The 12971-nt window shown below is 41.3% G+C and overlaps 1 protein-coding gene across 1 annotated transcript in view; it reads left to right on the forward strand.

Moving 5' to 3' along the window:
* Positions 1-7020, forward strand: part of NSG1 (neuronal vesicle trafficking associated 1) — an 86388-nt gene extending 79368 nt beyond the window's left edge. The window contains exon 5 of the mRNA XM_040419108.1: positions 5941-7020. Coding sequence (XP_040275042.1) covers positions 5941-6141 — 201 coding nt within the window. The 3' untranslated portion in view covers positions 6142-7020. The remainder of the gene's footprint in view (positions 1-5940) is intronic.
* The last annotated feature ends 5951 nt before the right edge of the window (positions 7021-12971 follow it).

The raw sequence follows: 12971 nt of genomic DNA on the forward strand, positions 1-12971 counted from the left end.
GGGCATTATGGGGGACACTAGGCCGGCAGCCTATCAGAGGCCGGACACTGAGGGGCATCTACTGGGGCACTATATATGGGGAATTTTATACTGGTACATTATGGGGGGCACTAGCAGGAAGGGTGGAGAGGAGCACTATGGGGGAATTTACTGGGGGCACTATATAGGAGTATTTTATACTGGGACATTATGGGGGCACTATGGGGACATTAGCTCAACTGGGGGAATTACAAGGGGGTATTTTTGCACTGTCACATTATAAGGAGAATTATTACTACTGGGGGGGGGGGGCATTATAGTGGGCTTTATTACTCCCCCATGATATGACCCCCTAGTAGCAGCACCAGCCTCTCCCTGCTCGGCTATTCCTCTGCCCCTTCTCCAAATCCTTATTATGAAATCTTTCTCATTAGGATAAAGCACAACATCAGCTCCGCCGAGCCCCCGGCCAAAGTGTTGAAGTGGTGTCCGAGATCCCCAAGGGCCAAGTCAAGTAACTAAGTTTTCCTATGAAATATGTTTATGTTATACACATATAGCATCCACTGTGCCACACAATATACAGTATACCGCTACACTGTGCCAAAGGAGTGGGGTTTACACAGGAGGAGGGAGGTGCGAAGCGCGCTGGGGGGACCCTTACAAATATTTTCTGTGGGGCCCAGTCACTTCTAGTTACGCCCCTGAGTGCAGCTTATCCAGGATGACACATCAATGCAAGCTGTGGCAAGGTGGTTTGCTGTGTCTGTCAGCGTAGTGTCCAGAGCATGGAGGCGCTACCAGGAGACAGGCCAGTACATCAGGAGACATGGAGGAGGCCGTAGGAGGGCAACAACCCAGCAGCAGGACCGCTACCTCCGCCTTTGTGCAAGGAGGAACAGGAGGAGCACTGCCAGAGCCCTGCAAAATGACCTCCAGCAGGCCACAAATGTGCATGTGTCTGCTCAAATGGTCAGAAACAGACTCCATGAGGGTGATATGAGGGCCCAACGTCCACAAGTGGGGGTTGTGCTTACAGCCCAACACCGTGCAGGACGTTTGGCATTTTCCAGAGAAAACCAAGATTGGCAAATTCGCCACTGGCGCCCTGTGCTCTTCACAGATGAAAGCAGGTTCACACTGAGCACATGTGACAGAGTCTGGAGACGCCGTGGAGAACGTTCTGCTGCCTGCAACATCCTCCAGCATGACCGGTTTGGCATTGGATCAGTAATGGTGTGGGGTGGCATTTCTTTGGAGGGCCGCACAGCCCTCCATGTGCTCGCCAGAGGTAGCCTGACTGCCATTAGGTACCGAGATGAGATCCTCAGACCCCTTGTGAGACCATATGCTGGTGCGGTTGGCCCTGGGTTCCTCCTAATGCAAGACAATGATAGACCTCATGTGGCTGGAGTGTGTCAGCAGTTCCTGCAAGACGAAGGCATTGATGCTATGGACTGGCCCGCCCGTACCCCAGACCTGAATCCAATTGAGCACATCTGGGACATCATGTCTCGCTCTATCCACCAACGTCACGTTGCACCACAGACTGTCCAGGAGTTGGCAGATGCTTTAGTCCAGGTCTGGGAGGAGATCCCTCAGGAGACCGTCCGCCACCTCATCAGGAGCATGCACAGGCGTTGTAGGGAGGTCATACAGGCACGTGGAGGCCACACACACTACTGAGCCTCATTTTCACTTGTTTTAAGGACATTACATCAAAGTTGGATCCGCCTGTAGTGTGTTTTCTCTTTAATTTTGAGTGCGACTCCAAATCCAGACCTCCATGGGTTAAAAAATTGGATTTCCATTTTTTTTTTTGTGTGCGATTTTGTTGTCAGCACATTCAACTATGTAAAGAACAAAGTATTTCAGAAGAATATTTAATTAACTCAGATCTAGGATGTGTTATTTTTGTGTTCCCTTTATTTTTTTGAGCAGTGTATATACCACTGGTGTCTGTTCATTTTTACATCTGAATGTGATACTAGCTCATTCTACGACATGACACTTGTGTAATATGCATAAGACATGGCCTTAACATCCTGGCACCCTAAAACACAAATAAATAATTAGCCGGTGACTGCAACTTGCTAATTATCTCTGGCGACACATTGCCCTATAAATGCCAGCCTGCACACAGCAGGAAGTAAGTAGTGATCACTCATGATTACTCTTCCATAGCTGCAGCAGTTTCTCTTTAGCCCAGGGATTACGCACCAGCTAGTCCACTGCCTCCATATCAGACTACAACAAACCTCCTGAGCAGACAGCAAAGCATTAGACCGCGGCCGCTCCATGTAGGAAACTAATTAGTTCAGATATTTTAAGTGCGCGTCAGTACATTCTGTTCTAATTAAACGTATTTTTATAGTACAAGGTTAACCATGTGTGGAGCGTGTGATACCCCCTATATTAGCCACAACATCATCTTTTATATATTTTTATCATTAAACAAATTAGTAAAACAGGAAATTTACTTTAATGCCTCCTATTGTTGAAAGTAGACTTAAATGTCCATTATGTAATATTACTTCATTTTCAGGTCCAACATTTTGTGCAAATTAATTTGGCTAGAGCTCCATTTTTTCATTACAGAGATTCAAATCTCTTGTATAGACATATCAAACAGCCAAAATACTGCCTGCTTGCAGCCACTACTAGGGGGAGCTTACTGCATACTGCATTAGTATTGCATTCAATGAACAAACAGTACGCAGTAGGTTCCGCTTACTGGTAGATAAGACAGTTTAGCATGGTTTTGAGATAACGCATCCTTCCAAGTACAAACCAGATTCCAAAAAAGTTGGGACACTATGCAAATCGTGAATAATAACTGAATGCAATGATGTGGAGGTGCCAACTTCTAATATTTTATTCAGAATAGAACATAAATCACAGAACAAAAGTTTAAACTGAGAAAATGTACCATTTTAAGGGAAAAATATGTTGAATCAGAATTTCATGGTGTCAACAAATCCCCAAAAAGTTGGGACAAGGCCATTTTCACCACTGTGTGGCATCTCCCCTTCTTACAACACTCAACAGACGTCTGGGGACCGAGGAGACCAGTTTCTCAAGTTTAGAAATAGGAATGCTCTCCGATTCTTGTCTCCCCATGCTCTCCCATTCTACAGGCCTCTAACTGTTCAATCGTCTTGGGCCTTCTTTGTTGCACCTTCCTCTTTATGATGCGCCAAATGTTCTCTATAGGTGAAAGATCTGGACTGCAGACTGGCCATTTCAGTACCCGGATCCTTCTCCTACGCAGCCATGATGTTGTGATTGATGCAGAATGTGGTCTGGCATTATCTTGTTGAAAAATGCAGGGTCTTCCCTGAAAGAGATGACGTCTGGATGGGAGCATATGTTGTTCTAGAACCTGAATATATTTTTCTGCATTGATGGTGCCTTTCCAGACATGCAAGCTGCCCATGCCACACGCACTCATGCAACCCCATACCATCAGAGATGCAGGCTTCTGAACTGAGCGTTGATAATAACTTGGGTTGTCCTTGTCCTCTTTGGTCCGGATGACATGGCGTCCCAGATTTCCAAAAAGAACTTCGAATCGTGACTCGTCTGACCACAGAACAGTCTTCCATTTTGCCACACTCCATTTTAAATGATCCCTGGCCTAGTGAAAACGTCTGAGCTTGTGGATCTTGCTTAGAAATGGCTTCTTCTTTGCACTGTAGAGTTTCAGCTGGCAACGGCGGATGGCACGGTGGATTGTGTTCGCTGACAATGGTTTCTGGAAGTATTCCTGAGCCCATTCTGTGATTTCCTTTACAGTAGCATTCCTGTTTGTGGTGCAGTGTCGTTTAAGGGCCCGGAGATCACGGGCATCCAGTATGGTTTTACGGCCTTGACCCTTACGCACAGAGATTGTTCCAGATTCTCTGAATCTTCGGATGATGTTATGCACACTTAATGATGATAGATGCAAAGTCTTTGCAATTTTTTGCTGGGTAACACCTTTCTGATATTGCTCCACTATATTTCTGCGCAACATTGTGGGAATTGGTGATCCTCTACCCATCTTGGCTTCTGAGAGACACTGCCACTCTGAGAAGCTCTTTTTATACCCAATCATGTTGCCAATTGACCTAATTAGTGTTAATTGGTCTTCCAGCTCTTCGTTATGCTCAAATTTACTTTTTCCAGCCTCTTATTGCTACTTGTCCCAACTCTTTGGGGATTTGTTGACACCGTGAAAATTGGAATCAACGTATTTTTCCATTAAAATGATACATTTACTCGGATTAAACGTTTGATCTGTCATCTACGTTCTATTACAAATAAAATATTGACATTTGCCATCTCCACATCATTGTATTCAGTTTTTATTCACAATTTGTTTAGTGTCCCAACTTTTTTGGAATCCGGTTTGTAGTATCTGTGCCTGACCAATTAGTTTTTGCTATGAAAGGTGATACCAAAACCAATATAATGTTAAAAACCACAGGAACAAATGCCTGTTGGCCTAGGCCAGTGATGACTAACCTCTGGCACTCCAGCTGTGGTGAAACTACAACCTCAAGCATGCTCCATTAATTTCTGTGGACTTTTGAGAACAGCCAAGCAAGTGTCCATTTCGGGAGTTGTAGTTTTACCACATCTGGAGTGCCGGAGGTTAGCCATCACAGCTAGGCCTTCTTTATAAACCTACAGAAACAACATGAATCTGCTGAGATTTTGGGCTTATTAATTACTGGTTCAGTCAAAAAAGCAAGAAACAAATACAAATTTCAATTCAATAAAGGAAAAAAAAACTGTCACAGATGACAGTATAGTGCAGGCATGGCCAACCTGCGGCTCTCCAGCTGTTGTAAAACTACAACTCACACCATGCCCTGCTGTAGGCTGATAGCTGTAGACTGTCCGGGCATGATGGGAGTTGTAGTTTTGCAACAGCTGGAGAGCCTCAGGTTGGCCATCCCTGGTATAGTGGATGGCGGCAATATAAATAGGACATTTGTATTCAATAATGAAAAAAAATAAAGAAGCAGCAGCTGGCTGCACTCATTTTCTATAAACAAGAGCAAGCAAAATTATTCACCCTTTTTGTTCTTTTCCACATCATCTGTGGCCCCTTTGGCCTAATTCAGACGTCAGTGTTTTACATCAGTGATTGTTATCCAAAACTAGTAGTGCACCCTCCACCAAGATAAAAGTATAATTTAAAGATTTGGAGCAGTTCTGTGTTTTGGTCCTACTCCTGGTTTTGGATAACGAACACTAAGTGAAAAACACTGACTGTGTGAATAAGGCCTTACTATATTTATATGTTTTTTTTTGTAATAGGTTTATGTAGATAAATAGAAAAGGTGAGGAGAGGTGTTGAACTAGAACTTTGTAGACTTGAAAACGTACCGGAGTTTAAAAAAATAAAAAAAAGATTGCATAATGGCTGTACATTTATAACTGTGAAGGAATAGGTTCCTTAATGTCTTTTGTAGCCATATTATTTTGTTTCAGCTGTACAGCTAGATGCATCTCTCTCACAAGCAGGAGGAGTCTCCTTTCTGTGGAATCTGCCAGTACTGTACGTCCTTTCCGTTACTTCCCACTATGTTTTTTAGCTCCAGAGCTCACAGAACAGATATTGAGGGAGAGGTCACATTTACAAAAAGGCAGGAGGCTCCTGTGAATTCAGAAGCAGGTCTTTTATCAGGCTCAGGATCTCAGCTAGCTCTAACACGCCTCCACTTCCTCTCTGCTGTCTTCTGTTACTAGTGACAACAGGCAGTGGACTGCAAATTAGGTGGAAGTGAGACCCCTAGTGGCCATGACTTTACACCTTTTTTTCAGGTAGATCCAGGCATTTTTTTTTTTTTAAGAGAAATTATCTACAAATTTGCTATTCAAACCATTCTCTATTAAATGAAGTAAAAAAAATTATAATTGTGCAAAAGTACAGTGATTCTTGAAGGCCACTGATTTTTTTTCTATTTGCAGAACAATAGATGCATCCCTGCGGCTCTTGACAACTACTACACTGAACAGGACACCAGCGCTCAAGGGAAGTTCTACACAGTCATAAATCACTACAACCTGGCCAAACAAACCATCACACGCTCCGTATCGCCATGGATGACTGTTCTGTCAGAAGAGAAGCTGTCCGAGCAAGAGACAGAAGCCTCCCAGAAGTCAGCTTAGCTGTGCCCATAAATTGTTTCTCAATGTCGAGAGAACTCGAAAGAAACTTTAAAAGAAAAATCCTAATTAACTGCGCTGCCTCTACGGCAAAAAAGTGGTTATGATTCATTTAGAAATTACTTGTATTTATGTTTAAGCAAAGCACGCTTCTGTATACTGGTATTGCTGTGCATACATAACTGTACAGATCATAAATGGATACACATCAACAGCAAATCAGACATAGTTAAATGAGTAACTTTACAGCAGGGAAACTTGCAGATTTTTTTTCTTTTTTTATGGTTGTTTAAATTCATGTGAATGATTTGGTTGGGACCAAGGTGTCCTTCTCTAGGTTCAAATTAGCGTTAATAAATTTGGCAGCCTGTTCCGGCATAAACACCAGCTGTCATAAATGTCGGCCTCTGGCGAAGCAGCCTGCTGGATTTGAGAATGTTACTGTGAACGTAGCCTTATATAAAGTATCAGTTGGTAGGATAGAATGTAAAGTAAATTTTTTATTTTTTTTTATTTAACAGATTTAGATGAAGAATGACTATGTATGGTTACTGAAAAGTCCATCCCAATTCTGTCTAGGTCAAGGTTGACTTTGTAAGACCATCACAATTGTGTTCAGGTTATGGTTGACTTGATAAAAACTCTGTAGAGTCTAGGTTACCTAAATAAGACAAAACCAATTAAGTCTAGGTTAAGGTTGACTAGATAAGGCCATCCCAATTGTGTCTAGGTCAAAGTTGATAAAGTTAGAATATACCAATTGTGTTTAGGTTAAGGTTAACTAGGTAAGGTTATATGAAATGAGTCTAAAGGGTGTATTAGACAGGCAGATTTTCTGCCCGATGATCGCTAACAAGCGTTCACATGAACCCTCGTTAGCGATCATCTTGCAGTGTAATACTGCCGCTGATTGCACGATGACCGAGCAAACACTCGTTCATCGGGCAATACAGATCTTTCAGCATGCCAGCGGCAGATAGTCCTGGAAAACCACTCTACAGCATTTGGACGAGCGATGACATCATGATCGCTCCTCACTGCTTGTAATAACATCGGTCTCCTCAGCAAGTGAGCAGGCGATTACCGGGAGGGAACACCTCGTCTAATACACCCTTTACTCAAGGCTGAAACAATAAGACCAACACAGTTGTCTCAAGGCCTAGGTTAACTAGACATGACCACACCTATTGTGTCTAGGTCTAGGTTAAATAGATATGACCATACCTATTGCGTCTAGGTCAAAATTCAGAAGATCGTACAAATTGTGGCAAGGTCTAGATCAACTAAACATGAGCATAATTAGGGTGCATTTACAAGTGCCGACGAGAAACCGATTGTGGGAAGGGGACGTTCTTTCCCAACAGTCGGCTGCTCACTCAGTAAAGGTGAAGCGCTGCCTTTATATGCAGTGATCACTTTAACAGAATGAGTACGAGTGGTTGCTATTGCAATCTCTCATCCACATACAGCTGCATTGTCTCTGGGCAGCAGATCGCTGTTTAGCCAGCATGATCTGCTGCCCAGAAAAGATCATTTAGATGCCTGCACGAATGACAGGATCACCCGATGAATGAGCATTTCACTCGTTCATTGGGTGATATGCTGCACCTTCAGACAGGCAGATTGTTCAGAACGAGCATTAACAGGAATGTTCATTCCTGTGAATCCACCTTTATTGTGTCTAGATTGAATAGATATGACCATACCTATTGTGTCTAGCTCAAGTTCCTAAAGATCATACTAATTGTGTTGAGGTTTAGGTTGACCAGATGTAACCTCACCTATTGTGTCGAGGTTGACTAGATATGACCAATATTTACTGTGTCTAGGTCAAGATGGACTATATAAAATCATACCAATTGTGTTGAGTTCTAGGTTGGTTAGATATTACCATACAAATTGTATCTTTGTCAAGGCTATCTGGTTGGTTTGTTTAAAGTGGAGCCTCTCTTTGGTTCCATTTCCCAACATTTTTGGAAACACAACCAATGGATATTTTTCTGCATCATATTTTCATTTTTGGAATATAAATCAATTTCTTTTACATTTCATTAAGACTTAACCTAAAAAAAAAAAATAATAAGCCTCCTCATCATTTTTGCCTGTAGGTCAGTTTAAGGCTCTGTCATTAAAAACTCTTTTTTCTGGAGCAATATCTGTTAAAACTATTGACATTTTGACATTGAAAAAATTTTTTTTTTTTTACATTTCTTTCCACTTTATCAAATTACAGATAGATGCCATGATGAGAGGCTACGACTGAACTAGTCTAAACCTGCAATCTAATCTTTCATACACGAGGACAAATAATGCTCTGCATTTGCAATAAGAATACACAAATGCATATTTGGAATGTAAATCTCTGGATATTTTTGGATGTTTTTATACTTGAGTTCCGTGAAGTAGCAGGAAATTTCTTATGTCAGTGGTGGTTGTAATTCTAGATGATAAAATGCTGTGTTGCTGGTTTATGATTTCACTGATCACTAAAAGTGGCGACTTCATGTGTGGTTAAAAGGCCTGAAACCAAGTGCTTGTTACTTCCTTGCATTGGTGCAGTCTAGAAACTTGGGCTTTTGTGAATGTAATAAATAGAAAGAATCCTTCCTTTTTAGGGGGGAGTGGAGGGGGTCAGAGTAAATAAAAAGACAAACATTCTATACATCTAGACAGCTTTCTTATCCTCTGGAAAATAAAAATTTAAAAAGTTGGAGCAAATTTACTGTAGTACTCTTAAAATGAACATTTACCTTTAAAAATTTTGTGTTTAGATCCAACTCTTTGCAGATTAATTTCTTAATATATCTAAACCAAGTTCAGAGCTTAACACTGTCTGAATAAACTGCATCGTAATGCTAAAATTCTACTGGCTGCAGCCTCCACTAGGGGGAGCTTAGGAGCATATTGCATACTATACAGTACAAAATGTAACAGGTTTCTAAGCTCCCCTTAGTGGTGAGTGCAGACAGAAAGAATTGTATTAACTATCCCTAAGGATTTGGAATACAAAAAACTAATACTCTGACCAATCTAACTATACTTTATTCTAGAGAAAACTAGCAGGATGCATTGACCACATCATTTATAAAACATTACAAAAAATAAAGTTGGGTTTGTCTGGATTTGGAAATTAGATTGACTTTTTGCCATAAATGGTGCCACTCTGGTTTATGGGCTGTACCAGGTATTGCAGCTTAGCCACATTCACTTGGGGTTAAGCTGCTAAAAAAAAGCTGGTATTTATTTCTAATCTTGGAGAAATTGGCATTATATAGTTACAAAATACAATTAATGGAAAAAATGGCCGTCAAAATAATCAGATTCAGAGCAATGTGCAAAGTTTCACCTATTATGCTCTTGAACATTTGTTGAATGTCAGCTTTGAGTGCCTAGAAATCGCACAAATAGAACATATACTATATGTATCTGTTTCCATATGAGGAATCGTTATCTTAACCTAGACCGCTATCAGGAATTCTGCTTGAATTTTCCTTAGTGAACAAGCGGAATAGCAGTTATAGTTAATTACTGATTGTTACTACTCTGCACATTTACACCCAGTCATGGACACTATGTGTAACACTAAAAGGATATGTTAATCATAAGTATATATGGAAATGTAAAACCACTGTAGCACACACACGTTTCACACTACAGTATATTACATGCCACATATCACACCAGTTGGGTGTGGAAGGGGGATGTGCTACTAAATATTTGCAGTAATATAATATGACGTCACTGCAATCAAGTTGGTCACAAATCGACAGCTAATTTGCCACCATGGACAAGGCCTCCTATTCCTCTCCACACAATACATAATTTTGAGTCATGGTTTGTGTAGGTTTTTCCCTCAGAAGTTACCTATTCCTAAGCTTTAAAGCATGTTAAGATTACAGACGTGATGGTAGCACTAACTAATGGGGCTGATGGAGAATTTTGCAACAGGACAAAAACACAGTTGGCTCTAATAAAAAAATAATCAGAGTGCATTCTGATAGCGCCCACATCTCACAGCTGTCATCTGTGCCCACTTTTTCTTAAAAAATATGCCTGGATATAAATTTTAAGGTGCACAAGGTATAACCTGGCTACTGTTTTAATGGGAATCTGATCTGTCATTTCGATGGCAAGTAGTCTGTCTATGTAAATATGTAGAGAACTGTTAAAATAACCTATGCCAATACATTTCTGTGCCTCTATGACCTTGTTTGCTTTTAGTGAACTGGTAGACTATAATCTCATACATATTGCTTCAGCCAACAAAAATCCTGCATTCACCTTGTGTGTAAAGTTTGTAACTGTGGGCAATGGGTCATAGAATGGTGACTGGAGGCCTAGAGGTCTTACAATGTTGATTAGAGTTTCGTAGATCATACAGTAGTGTTCGGAGGCCTATGGGTTATATGGTGGTGTTTGGGTTCTATAGGACATATAATGATGATTGGAGGTCTATGGGTTATATGGTAGTGTTTGGGTTCTATAGGACATATAATGATGATGATTGGAGGTCTATGGGTCATACAATGACCATTGGAGAAACAGGTCTTTACAATGGTGATTGGGGGACTATGACTCATATTATGTTGACTGAAGGCCTATGGGTGATACAATAGTGATTGGCGGCCAAAGGTTATACCATGGTAATTGGAGGCCTGTAGGTCATACAGTGGTATTTGTAGGTGTATGGGTCATGTGTGATATAATGGTAACTGGAAGCTTGTGGGTCATACAATGGTAATTAGAAGCCTACATATCAGTGATGCTCAACCTGCGGACCTCCAGCTGTTTCAAAACTACAACTCTGAGCATGCCCTAATAGCTGTAGGCTGTCCAGGCATGCTGGGAGTTGTAGTTTTGCAACAGCTGGAGGGGCACAGGTTGAGCATCCATGCTAAAGATCATACAGTGGTACAGTAACTGGAAGCTTGTGGGTCATACAATGGTAATTGGAAGCCTATAGATCATACAGTGGTACAGTAACTGGAAGCTTGTGTGTTGTACAATGGTTTCTGGAAGCCTCTGGGTTATATAAATGGTAACTGGAAGCATATGGATCATACAATGGTAACTGGAAACCTATGGGTTATGCAACGGTAATTGGAAAGAAATCAAAGAGAAAACACTGGCAAACTACAAAACTACTTGGAAGCCCGATTCTTACCATACTGTGCAAACTAAAGTTAAATTAAGCTAAAAAAAAGTGCCCAATCTTACTCAAAGAATGGAAACCAACATTTTTAAGAATGATGTTCATAATGGACTAAGCTGGGATCCATCTTAGGTCAAATGGTATATGGCAAATTCATGCAAAAACATCCATAAGGCTGACGTCTCTTTCTGCATACATAGACATTTTAGGTAGCACATAACGCTCACGTCTCACACAGTTACACGTCACTGGCACCGCGCACTACACCATTCACAGATAGCCCTTCACTCCCTCCCATACTAGTCTCCAACTTGTCTGCTGATGACAAATAGTACTTTAGAGACTAAATGTTTGCCATGATTTTACTCTCATGCTGACTGAATGTTTTATTTTTCTCTTTTGCCGGTGAACACTTTGATTGTTCCATTCTTTATTATTAAATAAAATGTGAAAAAATACAACTGTCCTCTTCTTTAATCGAAGTAAATGAGGTCAATGTACGATCTAACTATCAATCATGAAAATTGTTCACATTCTTATCCCTATAGGGCAAATGCATAGCATGAACAAATGGTAAAAACAAGCAAACACAATACACTTACTGAGCGGTGGGCTGGTACTGAGAGATGGCCCTGCCCCCGAGGAATGAGAGAGACAGTAGATGATGGTGAAAGCTGCTTAGACATTAGTGCAACAGAGATGGGGCTATGGTTGGGTGCGAGCTGTTATCAAGAGGCGGTTTTCAGGTTGTTTATATGATGGTAGAGATAAGTGATGTGTTGATGAAAGCAAGTTCAGGAGGATGGCTACAATCTTGGAAGATAATAACTTGAGGAGCAGACAAGAGAAGGTGGTCTTGTGAGGACTCAAAATTACATATGGGGATATATCAGGAGAATAAGGAAGGAACAGGTTATGGACGGCCTTGTATCACAGTCAGTATTTTGAAATGTATTTCCTGAGCAGTGGGGAGCAAGTGAAGGGACTGGCAGAGAGGTGGTAGAAGAATGAGATGGATAACCGAGCAATAGAGTAGAGAATCGATTAGGGTGCAAGAGTGTTACAGGGGAAGCGAGACAGGGATGTTTGCAGACTAGGAAGGATATGATGAGGGCATGAAGTAGCATCTCCTCACTCAGCAGGAGATTAGGAAGGAGCGCTGAATCCACATGATAGAGCTAAATCCATTATAAGAGTGTGATACTACAGTGTATGTGCTCCAAAGGAGCAGTCTCCCATCATAACAATCTTATCAAAAAGATGACTTCGTTTTGCTGCACAGGTCTCTCGTGTGAGATTGTCAGAAGGTATGGATTCTGGATGTCCAGGTAACGTTATCAACCATCTATTTGTGAATAACCACATACCGACTAATGTTTTATATCAATACATTTTATTGCAGAATGGTTGTAAAAATGGAGACTGCATAAAGAACAGCTTGTATTTAACTGAATTATACAGTTAGCAGTCTATTAGGCTGCACGGGTCTCGCCTTCCTAGAACAAAGACTGTACTGGTATTAGATGATCCTCGTCACTCCTCCTCTCCAAAAGATAGGTGGGTAAGTGATCGCTGTGGGCACCACCACTGGGACCTCAAAGCACCGCCCAAAAGCTCCATTCCTCCTTACTGTACGACCACAGTGAGGAGAGGTTTGAATGGATCTGTGGCTACGTGCCTG

This window comes from Bufo bufo, chromosome 2, assembly GCF_905171765.1.
Source record: "Bufo bufo chromosome 2, aBufBuf1.1, whole genome shotgun sequence".
NCBI lineage: Eukaryota > Metazoa > Chordata > Amphibia > Anura > Bufonidae > Bufo > Bufo bufo.